We start from the raw sequence: 15,690 nt of genomic DNA, 5'->3' as shown, positions 1-15,690 counted from the left end.
TTCAACTTTTGCAGTTGGGTGTTTGGGTCTATTTGCGTGAATCTCAGCTAATGCTTAATTGCATTTTACCATTGACTGCATATGCAATTGTGTCTGAACATACAGTGAAAGCGGTTGCTGTAATGGGAATACAGTTAACTCTAACAGTCTTGTTTATGTTAGATATTTTTGCTCTATTGAATAGGAAAACATCAAGCATGAAGGGGGAAAAAAAAAGTGGATTTTTGGAGGAGCATCTGTGGAACAGATGAAAGATGATGTGGAACCTAAAGATTTTTACTACTGTAGGAATGAATAAAATCTAAATTCTCTTTGGTATGGATGAAATGGAGCGAGCCACAAGCACATAACAAAAAACACAAAAAAGTTAGGATAGTTCAGCTTCAGGTGAGCACTATTGTATTTTAATAAAATTTGCAGACTTTAAAATGTAGCATCCTGAAACCTCTCTGAACTCCATTCAGAATTTCTTTCTGCATTCCGAGGAACATCCGTTTTGTAATTCTATTATACTGCTCAGTCTTTAGCAGCTTCCCGTAAGGCTGGCACCAGAGTTTTATCGCTATCATCAGTTTTGCTCTTTTATCACCATTTTTTTACAAAAGCTGGTATTGATTTAAATAAAGGAACAGCACACAAATGAATTGTGTTCTTTTCTTTGAGAAGAGAACACGATCCTTTGGTGAAATGCTGTATCACTGTGTTCTCTTCTAACGTCTATGAGGAACCGTTCTCCCCAAACAGAGCAAAACTTTAATTAAGGAATATAGTAATATAAAACTGTCCACTCTATTTATATCAATGGCGGTAGGAAAAGCCCCTCTGTGCTTAATGAAATACAATTTAACTATTTTCTTCAAAATGTTCACATAAAATGTGCACACATCTCAGACAGCCTTTTAAACAAGACTGGGTCAAACATAGTATATGGCCGGACTGTGTGTGAAAGACTTAATTTAATGAAGTTAATTTGAAATTAATGCAAGAATCCGCTGCATTCGGCCGACCAATGGTGTTACTTGTGACATACATTAGTTTAAAGGGCTGTTCCTGCTGTTGAGGTGCAGTCAAAAGCTGAAGAAATAACCTTTTATGAAGAGAGAATTTACTGCAGGACTGTTGCATTAAACCGAATCAGCTCTTGTTATGTTAGAGTGAACTCGCAACTGGGTTTTTTAATAATTAATTTGCTATTCACACGCACAAAGATGCTTTTGTTTCTAACACAGAACATTATTCATTATGACATTGAATTAATGTGTCTGGCGCAAAAGAAACTAAATCTTAAATGTAGCTTGTACCATGGAGTGTAGCTCTCTTTTCTGTTTCCTTCACGCACTGCCACTGCGAGTACCTCAGTATTTGGCCACTATGGCAGCAAAAAAAGAAAAGACATGTACTGCAATTATAAACAGTGACTGCATTTAAAAACTGGTATTTAAACAACAACAAAAATCCAGGTTACAAGGACCAAAAGAAAGAAAAATGAACACTGCAATTTCATTCTGAAATCTGATTAAGCTTGTACTTGTTCATTTCTAGGGAGCCCCGGAGTGGCCATAGAGAGAAAAAAATAACTCAGGACAGCTTTAATACAAGGGATGCAAAGGATTATTGTTAGCAAAAGGCAATAACAATGATATTGAGAGCTCGTGGATTATATTGTTGGCAATATGCTAACTTTGAGGATGTTATAGACTTTATAGATGGTCAACTGACACTTGAAGCAGATGCAGTGTACTTCTTAGAGGAGAAAGCCTGTTATGCTGTGGTGTCTCATATATATAAATTTATCTCGTGCGCACGAATTAATTCAAACGTGCGCACGAGATAGTAAATCGTGGCCTCAATTTAGTAGCAAATTAATTGAAATGTGCGCACGATTTAGTATCTCGTGGCCTCAATTTAGTAATTTGTGCGCACGTTTTAATTCATTTGTTCCTAAATTGAGGCCAATCTGGGGCTCCGTACATTTCTGATGTCTTACTTCAGCTCTGTGATTGACTAACGACCTGTCCAGGCTGTAATATACCTCTTACCCAAAGTCATCTGGAGCACACTCCAGCCCCCCAGCAAACCCCTAAAGGATAAGTGGGTATAGCTAACAGATGGATTTCTTTATTTGATTTTAGTAAAACCTACAAAGATTCCTTTTTTAAATAGACATTAAAAAAGGCTATTACATTTTAAATTTCACCATGATATTGTATTAGATTGAAAAGAACATCTTCATCTCTGGAGAGTATCACTCAGCTGTGACCCCCTATTAGGTATTGACTGAGACTGAAAAATTTAAGATGAGAAAAGGGTCCATTTGTGCAAGGTAGGGACGTCCAAGTGATCTAAATGTTAAATAGATAATCACTGGAGGAATTTTACAAGCCACAACCAGAATTTGGAAATAACAATCTGCCTCTTTCCATTAGATGGTACTGACGTGTTAAAGATTTAAGGTGCGAGACAGAGCCAGAGTTAGAAACTCAGACAGTGAAAGCTAGAGAGAGACTGAAAGCGTGACTGAGAGTCAGAGAGAGCGTAGCTAACATGACAGTAAGCGAGCACTTTCTGTCTCCAAGATTTTCACACAGATTTCATAAGCTCTGCTTATCATCAGAAAGAGCAACACAGAGGATAAAAAGGGGCACGCAAATATGAAAATGCGAAAGAAACCTTTTATCTCTGCCCTCGCCAAATTCACATTAGACTATTACTGTGCATTTGAACTGCTTTGAATTATAACTGGTGGGACATCAGAGATAAAGGAACCACATAGGAAAATCCAAACTTGGGAGGTCCAGTGTCATATTATTTTATGAATCCCATACTTTATAAATCTTCAAATATTTTACATTCACTGAATGTAGCACGAACCCATGAGGTCAGCAATAGGACAAACAAATTGTAAACTGTCTTTGATGGTCAGTGAGAAAGTTGAATGTTTGTGTCTTCACTGATTTCTATCAGCTGGTCTAATTAACTGAATAAGGTTTAGCATATAAGCGAGAGTGTGTGTCTGTGTGACTTTGAAAACTCAATTTCTGGTAGAATATAGAGCAAGAAAATCAATATCACTACAGCATCTGTAGCCTTGTATAATCTCCTTCATAAATCATCAATTAAGTGTTTAATGGCAGGCATGCCATTCCACCAGTATAAATGGGACTCCCCTGAGGATTAAGTCTCAGTGTAGAGTGGCAGCAGCAACGGGATGATAGTTAGACATGGGTGCCATGAACAGTCACTGAATCTGCTTCAACGCTAAAAGGTGGGCCAGGATTGAACGGTAGGATCTTTTGACAGATGTAGGCTATCCATGTGAGTCCTTTAGAGGACCTGAAAGCCTAAATGAACCAATTTCATATTTCATAGATAAGAGTTTTCCAGGAACCACAACTTATTGTGCATTAGGTTGGGCCCTTATCAGATTGCATATTTTTCTAATTTGAAGACATGTGCATCAGTGTCTTACTGTATGTCGTATGGGACACACAAGTCCAACACAAAAACATAATAAACACTGGAATTTCACATGATGATAGCAGTTGATTAGGTTTTTTTTATGTTAAGACAGATTTTAGCAAACAAAGCAAATATCAACAATCACTTTTGGAAAAAAAACAAAAAACCGAATTGATGTATTTAAAGCTTTAAAGTTTTATGTGGTTGATTTTCAGAGTTTAATAACATTTTGCATAATAGGTGATCATTTAAAGTCACATTAGGAAGCAGGTGCATGTGCTCCCAAAAGCAAATTACCCGGGAAAAGGTAGAGGTCAAGAACCTCAATCAAATTAATAATGGATTAATAACTGCTGAAAAATATTTTCCTAGTACAGACTGGATGAAAAAGTTAATGGCTGCATTTTCAACAAACACAATAGATAAACATTTTACATCATTTCTAGTTCCACATTAGGTTCACAGACGGCTGAAAATATGTGTAAAAAAACCCACACAATTTCAAGGCAAGCACGTAAAGAATGCCACATACTCTGTTACATTCTCTACAGGCCAGCATTCAAGGTACAATTGTGCCTATGAAAATTGTTGACATTGGAGATGAACTACTTCTTTTCAACAGTGGATTATGTGCAGAGGAAAATGTCGCCGAACAAACTCTGATGATGGTCAGATGTTTCCGCAGCTTAAGAAGAGTTAAAGTCCAGGAACCAAAAAGACACAAAGTGGATGTGATGAACATTTCTCCTGTGTAAACGTGTCAACATATATCCCAACTACTTGTCTTTACTACTGCGCTGAGGGTCCAGTTAGCCCAAACAGTGAGAAGAACACATAAAGGGTGCGAAGTTTAAACGACTAAGATGTCATATCGACTGTACTACAAGGTGGGAAGTGACTCACAACACTCACTACAAGAATATGTGTGCGAGTTAAAGAGTATGGTTCTTGGCTCCGACAACACAATTTGATGACGGTGGTATCACCCTTGAACACTCCAGCATGGGCACACACACCACGTATACACACACACACACACACACACACACACACACACACAGCAGGAGAGTTGACATTGCTGCTTCGATCGATGTAGCTGACTACTGCTGGCGTCAATGCCAACAGCGTTATATGGCACACTCCCACAGTGAAGAGCTTCCTATGGCGTTCCAGTCAATATGGGTTAATGGTGTAACGGACTGTTTCTCCCTTTCCTCTCTCACCATCTCTCACTCTTTCGCTCTCTTTGCCTCTCCAGCGTACACAAACACACAAATATGTACCAGTAGCTGACTATCCAAGTTGACAAATCCACCGGTAGTCTTTCCTTCCTTTAATGATTTGCTGTGTTTGCTCTAAGAAGCTTCCCTGCTGAATCCATTGGCTTTGACTAAACTCGCCAACCTATTATTCTCAATGAAGGGCACACAGATACTGATAGGAGGAGGGGATAACAGGTCGATAGCGAGCAAAAATAGGCTATGCACCAGTAACAGAGAAATGCAGTAAATGTCAGTCGTAATTATAATCACTGATATCTCTCTGAAATAAAGCACACTTTTCAACAAGAAAGGGAACGCAATTTCCTATGTTTCATGAATTACTTGTCACAGTTTCTGCTGCATCATCTAGTTAGGATATGAGGGAATATGATACAGTTATATTTTTACATTTAATTTCATGAACATGTGCATTGAGCGCTCTACTTAGTGACCTCCTATTACATACATCAAAGCAATCATATGTTTGCACCAAGCCCATTAATTTCAGTCATCTTAATCATTTCCACTTCAAACAGCTAATATTTTATATGTATGTGTAACCAATTTTATCAGTATACAATCAACCCATTTCCTAAACGGGCAAATCAAAAGGAAATTTAAATGAATTTATTTTCCCTTGGAATGACTGAGGCTTGTTTACCCTTTAACTTTTATTCAGATGGATGGAGTCTGTGTTGTCCTTGCCAAATCTACAAGCTCAATAGTTCTCTGACCAAATTAAAGCAGTTATTATTGTGAATCTATAAATGCTAATTACACAACACAGACGTTTCCCAGGCTCAGCAGCTTCTGTGAGTTCAGAAGAAATGCAGTTGATCATTAGCCCTGATTGAATTATCCAGACAGATTCAGGTATATAATAATGACAAGTTTGATGTGTGATAACAAGATCAGGAAGCAATGAGTGGAAAAAAATGTTGTGCAAGTCAGCTCTGCTTTTAGCGAGTGGTGCATGTGGTAATCTCAGAAGACCTAACTGGATCTCGTTTAGAAACTAAATCAGAAACCGATTTAGAAAGGCAATGAGTGACCTGGAATGGAGCACACTGTTATAAATGAGAAGTTAATTTAGATTTAGATTTAAGACAATAATCAAAATTTTAAAGACAAATCCACATGGAAACCATTTTGACATTTGTCATTTATCCATCTCACTGAACAGATACTCTTCTACTTTATCAAACATAATGATCCACAGAGCTTCCCATCTAACAAGCAACAGGACACCCCATGTATTATTTATGTTCCAAGTCTGTAGTTTTTGGGTTTTTTTTCTGGCACGCTCAAGCACAATTTTCTCCACAGGAAGTCCACTCAATATAATAACTATATGAACTTAATGGCATTGGCAATGATTGATCAAGCCCTCCAGTTTCTCTTTGAGCTTTCTAGTGTCGCTATAGGGGCATACTTCTCCTGCCCACAGTAATAGCTGAGGGAATACTGTGAAACCAATATATCAGTTTAATTTCCATATAGCAAACTTAAAAACTATTTTGTGTCCAGGAAATTTCAGATATTACTCAGCCTGGTGAAGATAGTTTGACCAGCCGCTGTTCTTTCTGCTGCTCACCGCACAGCTGCCTCTGAGGTCAGTTCTCCCTAATTAAAAAAATATATACATATACATTGATCAAATTAACTGGGATAAGTGAATAGATAATTGATTTCAAGTGCTCAAAACCAAACTATGTTGTCAGACCATGCTCCAAGCCCCTTAAAATGAAAACACTGCTGATTAGTCAATACACACTGCATCAAAAAATAGAAAACACAATGTTCATATAGCTCCATAAAACTTTTTAGTTTAGCATACAGTGAATAATTTACCGCACAGTAAATGCACTCATTCTTCCCATCTCTCCGATAGCTCATGTCCCTTGTGGATATGAACTGTCAACAACCTATGCATTTTGAACTGGTCTATATTGGTTTCATAACATCATTTGCAACAAGTATGATCAATTTTGATTAGTTGTGTTTAAGATATGATACCTGTGCTTTAAATGTGTTTAACTTTTGCTACCTGTGGTAATCATTACACATCACAAGTGCATCACAGTGCAAAATGTGTTTCAGTGAGTGAGAATGTGTTTAGTGATTTGCAAAAAGAGTGAATGAGATCTGCAAATTGTGTCTAACTTGGTGTAAATTGTTTATGGCTTTGCCAAAACAGTGATTGTTTCGATAAATGGGTTCAGGCTGCTGGGTATTTAGTTCGGAGAATGTTTTTTAGTTATTTAGCAATTCAGAAAAATTGTAGCAATAAACATTTTAGTTGTTCATATCTAAATTTATCCACATTTGAAAATCAATGCTATACATAATCTTTTCGTCTGCCAAAACACCATATTTTGTATTCATATTATGTCACAATTCCTTCTACAATAGTGCAATTTTCTGCAATGGCTATGTGCAGCCCTGTGAGGTTTAGTAAGGCGAAACTCTGTGAAATAAAGGCACCACTAAGAAAACTATCTGGCTAGAGGCATCGGAAAAATCTCTGGATGAATAAATCTTTCTTATGTGTAACATCATGTGTAAGGACCCAAAATCCCAGAGCAGGAGGCTGCGATCTTTTTGCATCTCATCCAATGGTTGGTGACTACAGGGCTCTTGCTACAGTCTGTGGAAAGCCTTGCATCAAGTCAGCAAAGTTTGGAAGCTCCGAGAAGTGTTCCTAATGGATTCTATACCAGTCTACGCCACGGAGAGAGAGAGAGACAGACAGAGGGAGCACGGGAGAGAGAGAAACAGTGGAAATGCCAACACCAAAGGGGATGAACTTCCTGCCATTTTACAGATATACACACATTCAGGCACGGCAAACAAACATTACAGTGCATGTTGTCATGCAGTGTTGTAATGCGGTGGAAAACAGTGATGCCCCATAATAACATACACATGGTGACATGGTGGGTATTGGCAACAAGAAACGAGAAAAAACTAAAATACCCATGACCTGTAACACATGTGCCTCAACATGTAAACAAACACACATGCCCTCCTCTCTTTCTTCCCTCTTCTTCTTCTGTAGTTACATATTCCTGTCATTACTCTCTGTTGCTTTTCCAGACTGATCCCTGTGTAATAATGTCCAGCAGTTGCATTTGCATGTGTGTGTACTGTATGTGTGTGTGTGTGTGTGTGTGTGTGTGTGTGTGTGTGTGTGTGTGTGTGTGTGTGTGCAAAGTCCCTTTAAAAGGTTTCCAAGTCCGTTTTTTCACAGAAGTCCCTAAACAGGAAAGAAAACTCTGCAGCTGGCCTGGGGACTGAAAAAAGTACACTTGGCCTCTTTCTCACTGTGTGTGTGTGTGTGTGTGTGTGTGTGTGTGTGTGTGTGTGTGTGTGTGTGTGTGTGTGTGTGTGAGGTGTGTGGGGTTTTGGGACTTTGAAGTTCATTTTTGGGTTTTGTCTTAAGTTAAAGGTGGTAACGGATGAAGATCTTTTTCTCACAGACAACACACACCGCTCAACCGCTGTAATTTACATTATACACATTATGTTAATTAGAACAGTTCTCATGTATACTTAGGTAAGATGTTAAATGAGAAATGTTGAAACATCGCTTTTCCAGAAAATAATTAGGGCCCGAGCACCGATGGTGCGAAAGCCCTATTGTTATCCAAAGGATTATTATGATTCTCCGTAAACAACTGCATTTTTGGCGGCTTTATCATATTCAAAAACTAGTGAAAGTTGGTACACCCGTCTCTCCCGGCGAAAAAGTTCGTATTTTAGTGGAGTCGTGAGTGGGCGTGGCCAAATGGCTCGCTAGCGCACCCTAAACAGATGCCCCGGCGGCTCCATTTACCTACATGCATGAAATTAGGTGGACATGTGTTTCACAGAGATGTACAAAAAAGTTCCAATGCACCATTACGTCAACTCAACAGGAAGTCTGCCATTTTGAATTTAGTCGCCATTTTTGGCAATTCGCACATGTTGTACATTAACAAACTCCTCCTTCAGATTTTGTCGGACCAACTTGAAATTTAGTTTGTGCACTCTTAACATGTTTGGGATTAAAAGTTATCATCGCCGATCGGTGTGCCCGTGGTGTGGCAGCCAAAAAGTGACCCAAAAATTACTTTTATGGCACTTTTTGCTCTGTTACGACTTTTTTTTCATAATTTGGATGACATGCTATAGTATGACTTTTTTTTTTTAAGTCATAATAGAGAGAGGAAACAAACCCCCATCCCTTCTGACTGAGAGGCAACACTGCTAACCTCTGCGCCACCAATCTTCCCAGGTGATTGTCAGCATTGTGACAAATCTTTGGCTCACTGCAACCTATAACTCCACCACCCATAAATATTCATTCAAAAGCACCAAAATTGCCACAGACATTCTTTGGATAGTAGATATACATGTTTTCCAGGGGGTCTGCAGTGATATTAAATATATTTCTGTAATGTGTGGTGGATGCAAAACTTTTCAATTTCACCAAACGTTTCAACTTCACTAAAAGTTGAATCACCATCAACAGGCCAAGGTGGAATTTGAACCAACCTTGGTGAAGTAGAATCTTTTACCTGCTGAGTTAACCAGACTGTCGGTTGAGTCACTGGACGCTCTGAGTGAACTCCGTGACACACTTTCTCCTGCTGCGACTCCTCCTCCGGCACCGAAGATAGTCCAGGAGTGTATGACGCCGAGCTGGAATCAACCTCATGAAGACATGGGTTCGAGACCTGCTCAGGTATTACACATGGTTGATGGTTTATTGAGGGCGAGTCCCCTTAATAAGCCTCACGGAGGCTGAATCCCCCTAAAGCAAGTGCCTCTAAGGGTAAGCCACACAGGTTTTGGGTTTATATGTGCAATACCAAACCAAAGGTCAACAACAACACAAAACAAAAAGTCCAAAAGAGACTTTTTTTTCATTGAGCGCTGGTTAGAGCAGTTGCCTCACAGTGAGAAGTAACTTGAGGCATGCCTGTCAGTTCAGAAAAAGGTCATACTCCAAAAAGTGATTAAAAAAAAGCATGTTGTCCAAAATATGATAAAAAAAAGTCATACTATGTTGTCCGAAATATTTAAAAAAAAAGTCGTCCAAGTGGGTCCAAAAAATGACCCAAAATAAATGTTTGTATAGAGTATAGAGTATAGAGTATATAGTATATAGAGTATAGAGTATAGAGTATATAGTGTATATATAGTATATAGTATCTATAGTATATGGTATAGCCAGGGTGATGCGGCTAAGTTTGATGTTTCGCCGTGACACAGGAAGTTGATGTTTAAGGTCAAACGATGCTCCAAACCTCATGAAACTTGCATCAGGCACCAACTTTCATGAGTTTTTGAAGATGTTAAAGCCGCCAAAAAAGAAGAATAAGGAACGAGATCGAGAAAAAAATTAAAACTGCAAGCGGGGATATGCGGACCCTCGCGTGCTGCACGTCGGGGAGCCGGCGGCCCCGACCTGCTGGATCCCTGACGTGCAGCGTGCGAGGGCCCGCATATCACTGTTTGCAGTTTTAATTAGTTTTATGGTTATTTGTATACTGGCCTCAAACATTATTTATCTATTTTAATACATGTATTAGTAAAATAAGATGTACCAGATTTGTATATAGTACACATTCAATATTCATCATGCTTTTGCATTTATATTGTATAATACCTGTATTGAACTAAAACACAGATCAGCACACCATAAAAGTCAGTAATAAGCACCACAGTGCACTGACAACAGTTTTCCTAACATGCCACCAACAAACAGCTCAGTCCCTATTGTGGATAGGAAAGTAAGGCCTTGTATCCAGCGGGTTTCTTCTTACAGGTAGCAGCACTTCAGAAATGCTCAGGGGAAGTGCTGGTAGTGCTTCTTGTTGCTAAGCGACAATTGCAAACTCATTTGAGGCGAGGCAGTCTTTTACTAAAAGTTTAAATATTCATTACTCTTAGCATTTTGCATCAAAGGTGCTAAGCACATGTTAAGGCCCAAGCTCCAGCAGGACTGTGCATCAAGGCAACATTTACATTGAAAAAACCCTGATATTGGTCCTGGTGGACACACAACCCAGGGCTTAAGCCATATTATTGTTTCCAACGAATCCATAGCAATTGCTGCAGGTCTGCCTCCTGATGAAGCAGCTGTAAGAGTATATAAATATTTCAAATGATGCTATGACTCTTTATTTTTGTTTTGCAGGGGAAACAGATGGAGACAATGGTGAGGGAGATGGGAGAAGCATGAGACAAAAATCCTAAATTCAGAACCCCATAAATATCATCACAACATCATAATTGTTGTAATGTTTCTCTTTTTAATTTGATAATGATCATGATCACATGTAGGATTTGTCACCTCTTTAATCACATTGCTCTAATGAGGCGAAGACAACAAATATGAATCCCAACCCCCTCTGTCGATCTACTCCTCCCTCATCTCCCTCATCTCCCTCATCTCCCTCGTCATCTCTCTCCTCATCTCTCTCTTTAAGGTGCTCTCCACACCTTTCTCCCACTCTCTCTCCTTCTGCGTGCGTCTCTCTGCTTCAGGGGAAATTAATTGATGATTATCTCTTGCAGTGTTGGTTTGAAAACTTGCTCTTTTTCCTAATCAGAAAGGCCTTGCTTTTCCACCACTTATAGCTTTATTTCACACACCCCTCCTTCTTTCTCTCTCTCCATCCATCCCTCTCTCGGGCGACTGGGGTCTTATCAGTTAGCTGTGTGTTCAGACTTATAGTTCAATTTGGTTTCCTTTAATAAAAGGACAGAACAGAGAAACAATTTGTTACCAGAACTGGCTATGTTAACAGAGACAGGCACACAGAAAGGGGGAGACTGGTTGTTAAGGACAATAAAAAAAGAGCGGGCCAAATGGATTCTTTGAAACTGTGAATCCGTTTAAATGAACAAAAGCAAAAAGAATTGTGGGGCGAATGACGATGACAAGAAGAAGAGGAAAAAGTAGGGGGAGAGAAAAAGTGATAAGGTAGCAGAAGATTTGGAGATTGTCTAATTATATTAAATCATTCCTTTTAAATCATATTTTCATCATTGTAAAACTTATTTGACTGCGTACCTCACATAACATCTAATTGTATTGCTTCCCTCTGTGTTTATTGCACAGGGTTATTTGGATTAAGCCATAGCATTAAAAAGAACAGCAGAAATACAAAGATTGAATCATAGATGGTCATATCACATTAAAATGTCTCCAAAGTACAAATGTTCCTTTAAATTCACAGTTGAGTTTAAAACCATTAACAGTAAGCTTGGAAGAGGTTTGAGGATTTACTGTATGATTACGGTTTTAGGCACCAAAAGATAATAAGAGAATGGATCTTTATAGTGAAGGTCAACATCAAAGCTGTTAGCAAAGCAATTTAGTAATTCATAGACTGCAACAATAGACTGTATGATAGAATATGTGTGTATGTTCACCTCCTGAGTATCTCTCTTGGAATTCAGTCAATCATTGACATAATGATGGCAATGTCTTCACCATCATTATGTCAAAGGTGTTCAGCCACAAGGGGATAAAATGTACTTTGAGAGGGTAAATAAGATCTCCAATAGTTATGAATTCAAGTTGTTTCTTAAACAGTATTTACACTGAAACATTATGCAAGATATGGGAAAGGTTCACAGTTATTTACATAGCACAACAAAACAGAGGTTAAAGGATAAATAAAAGTATACAACTTTCTCTTTACTTTGTCAATCTGAACATGTACACTGCTTATATTATATTCACATCAACTTCTCAGTCCGTAGGTGGTCCCACTTTTTGCCTGGTTTGAATGATAACAAACTTTAGGGTGGCTGCCTTTGCAGATTAAAATAAGCACTTAAAACTGAAGATGAATGGTGCTTTGGATTTAGCCTACTGATTACACTAACAGAGATACTCCTCATATTGCTTAAAATCAATTATATTTCTGTGTCAAGCTTCGGACTGAACTAAGTGGTCAGACAGTTGAAGTCAAAGTCATTAGTAGATTGGTGTTGGAGGTCTTGATTTGAGTTAATGGGAGCATTTAAGTGCTCTTTTTTTTTAAAATGTGGTTAAAGTTGCGGTGTGAATAGCACTCTGAAATCTCTCAGTAATTGTCTGGCAATTTTCAGGTGTGCAACTGATTAATATAGGATCTTTCAACATGTTATATTACATGTAATTATGTTTTTGATGCACATTGACTTTATCTTGGTAAATTATGCATTGCAAGTGCTGAAGGATGTGGTTCGTGATAATAGTTTGTTTTTCATTTGAGAGACTCAATCCTTTGAACATTGTAGGCATTTAATAAACTCCAGTAAACGAACTGGTGAAAAGATGAAGCAGACAGCTGACAGTTCCAGCTGACAGGAACTGGAATGATCACATGGTCTCATGCACATAAAAAAAACAAAATATTTATAAATGTCACGCCTTGTTGTGATGCATGAATGTCATTTTCTTTACACACACATGCACACTAACACAGACATGATTAATTAAATTTTTTTATGTCTGTGACATCAATGGAAAACCCAGGAATGCAGGAAAAAAAAGACATTAGCAGAAAGACCTGTCAGTTACACACTCACACAGAGACAGACACACACGCATTTCTACCAATCACTCCTGAGGCAACAAACACACTTAAGGGTCCCGACAGATGTGATACAGAACAAAGGCATGAAAAAATATAGACAACGTATTTCCTGGAAAAGGGTTTAATAGCTGTCAGGTTTCTTTCAACATACACAAACCCACACGAGTCATTATACACATCTAGGAATACACACACATCGAAACACAGTATATAGGGTAGGATAAAGGTGAAACAGACACACATACATACACACACACACACACACACACTAGGGAGTTTGTGTGTATATCTTCTCTCTTGAGTTTGTCTTTGATATTTAGAGTTCATGATTCATAGAAGAACCGTTATACAAGCATAATGGAAGATACAGTGTGTGTGTGTGTGTGTGTGTGTGTGTGTGTGTGTGTGTGTGTGTGTGTGTGTGTGTGTGTGCGCGCACGCGCGCGCATGCTCAAAAGGTCAGGCTAAGCATTTGTGCTGCATCCCAACAGGCACGCAGACAAGAAAGACAAGGAACAGTCTTGTAGACCATGGTCATAACACACAAGATGCAGCAAAACAGGAACTGATGTCAACAAGAACCAGAAATTCCAGGACATATAAATACAAGTCTGTAGTGTATGTATACAGATATAATGTATACATCGCAATAGAGCCAACTGATGGCAGGCCGACCAAGACAAACGCTCTGGTCAACTGAGTCAAAGCTCGCACACACAGATGTGTTTCTGTGAAAAGTGATTCTGATAGATCAGAATCAGAGCCCAGCCGTACTGTTTCACCTGAAGTCCAGGGCAATGTGCGGGATGTATATCAGGGATGAATCAACAGGAGAGTTCACTTGTCTGATTTCTCAGAGCTATGAAGGGACACACTTGACGGAGTCCACAGAGAAACACTCTTTTTCAAAATTCTGAAGCAACACCAGGTTGTCGTTACTAAGATGTTCGATAAGGCAAATAAAAAATTAGAAATCCTCAAATGAACTGCAATCAAAGTGTAGACCATCAGCTCCACCCATGTCATCAAAGTCACGCAATGCAACAGCAACAAGCAATGTTATTTGGATATTATTTATACATGATCAGAAATAATCTTATCAATCAGTGATAGCCAGTCTGGTTTTCATGTCATACAGCATACTGCTGTGCTTGCTTCTTAAATGTCATCGTTATTCAGACCAAACTTTCCAACACAATTCAATCATGTTGCATGTGTATCATGACCAGCACTCACACATCACTATGCACACTCACACATTGCCTTACCTTCATATACAGCTTTGAAGCCCTGCGCACTCACAGCAAAGTCTGTGGTAAACCATAAGGCCAATATGGATCCACTGCTGACTATAGGGGAGGGCAGCATGAATCCTGACAGCCTGCAAAACAGGAAGACATTTTCAAAAACACATGCCTGAAATACAGCAAGACAGCTGAAGTCTGGAAGCAAACAATGCAGCAACATCAAATCTGAAACCCTGAAACATAGTGGTGTAAGCACATGACAGTAAAAAATGAGCCTAGATGCTCTGAAATGGTGGATTGCCTCCTCTGGTTTGGGGACAAGTTGGTGGCCCTAAGAACTTCATTTATCTTTGATCTTGAAGGTTCTTATGCTCCCTGTAGATCTGCAGCATTTGCCCAAATAGTCGCCCAGAAACAGAGGGTTTGAATACTGAAAATGGATGTGTCAACATGCCTTCATGAGAAGCCTGAGCGTATTCTTATGGGTGGGGTGAGGAGCTGTAGAAGAAGCTCTGAGTAGAACGACTGCTTCTTCAAATTGAAAAGAGACAGTTGAAGTGATTGAGGTTGGTAATCTGAACTGGATGCCTGCACATACCAAATTTCTTAGATACTTAAAGATGCTGTAAAGCAAATTCCAAGATTTGCTTCTCAATACATTATATACGTGTGAAATGAGTTGCTGAAAGCATGTGCAAAGTTTGAAAACTTTGTCGCACTGAAATGTGGAGTTAGACCGTTGAACAGTTTCTCATCCGTCTTCAGCTCAGGTTTTTTTAGGCGGGGCTAAAACCCAACCTATCTACCTCACAACAACCTATCTACGTCAGATCACAGCCGGTTTATATAACCTTCTGCATGGCTCCTCCTCTCACACAGTGAAACGCTATAAAAGCCTGGAGCTCATTTGCATAAGAGGTCATCCCACTGGACTTCAGTTCTACTCCTGCTGTAGTCTGATTGTTATTGTACATCAGCTGGCTGCTACGGGACGTCTCCCTCCACCGGCAAGTGCATCTTTCCTGAATGCAAGAACCTCCAAAGCAGCGCTGCAGCGCTATTTAAATTCCCTACTGATGGAGGAAAAAGAGGTGGATTGATTTCATGAAGAGCTACGCTAAAGGAGACTTTAGTATCAACACC

The 15,690-nt window shown here is 39.1% G+C and overlaps 1 protein-coding gene across 1 annotated transcript in view; it reads right to left on the bottom strand.

The window, feature by feature from the left end:
• The window catches only part of csmd1a (CUB and Sushi multiple domains 1a), a 389,897-nt gene that overhangs the window by 243,862 nt on the left and 130,345 nt on the right, over positions 1-15,690 (bottom strand). Inside the window, exon 3 of the mRNA XM_069173376.1 lies at positions 14,569-14,681. Within this exon, the coding sequence (XP_069029477.1) occupies positions 14,569-14,681 (113 nt within the window). The remainder of the gene's footprint in view (positions 1-14,568; positions 14,682-15,690) is intronic.

The sequence above is a fragment of the Embiotoca jacksoni genome, unplaced genomic scaffold (genome assembly GCF_022577435.1).
Source record: "Embiotoca jacksoni isolate LCO1_2020_lvr unplaced genomic scaffold, fEmbJac1.0.p SCAF_6, whole genome shotgun sequence".
Classification (NCBI taxonomy): domain Eukaryota; kingdom Metazoa; phylum Chordata; class Actinopteri; family Embiotocidae; genus Embiotoca; species Embiotoca jacksoni.
This window is presented reverse-complemented; position numbering and strand designations above follow the sequence as displayed.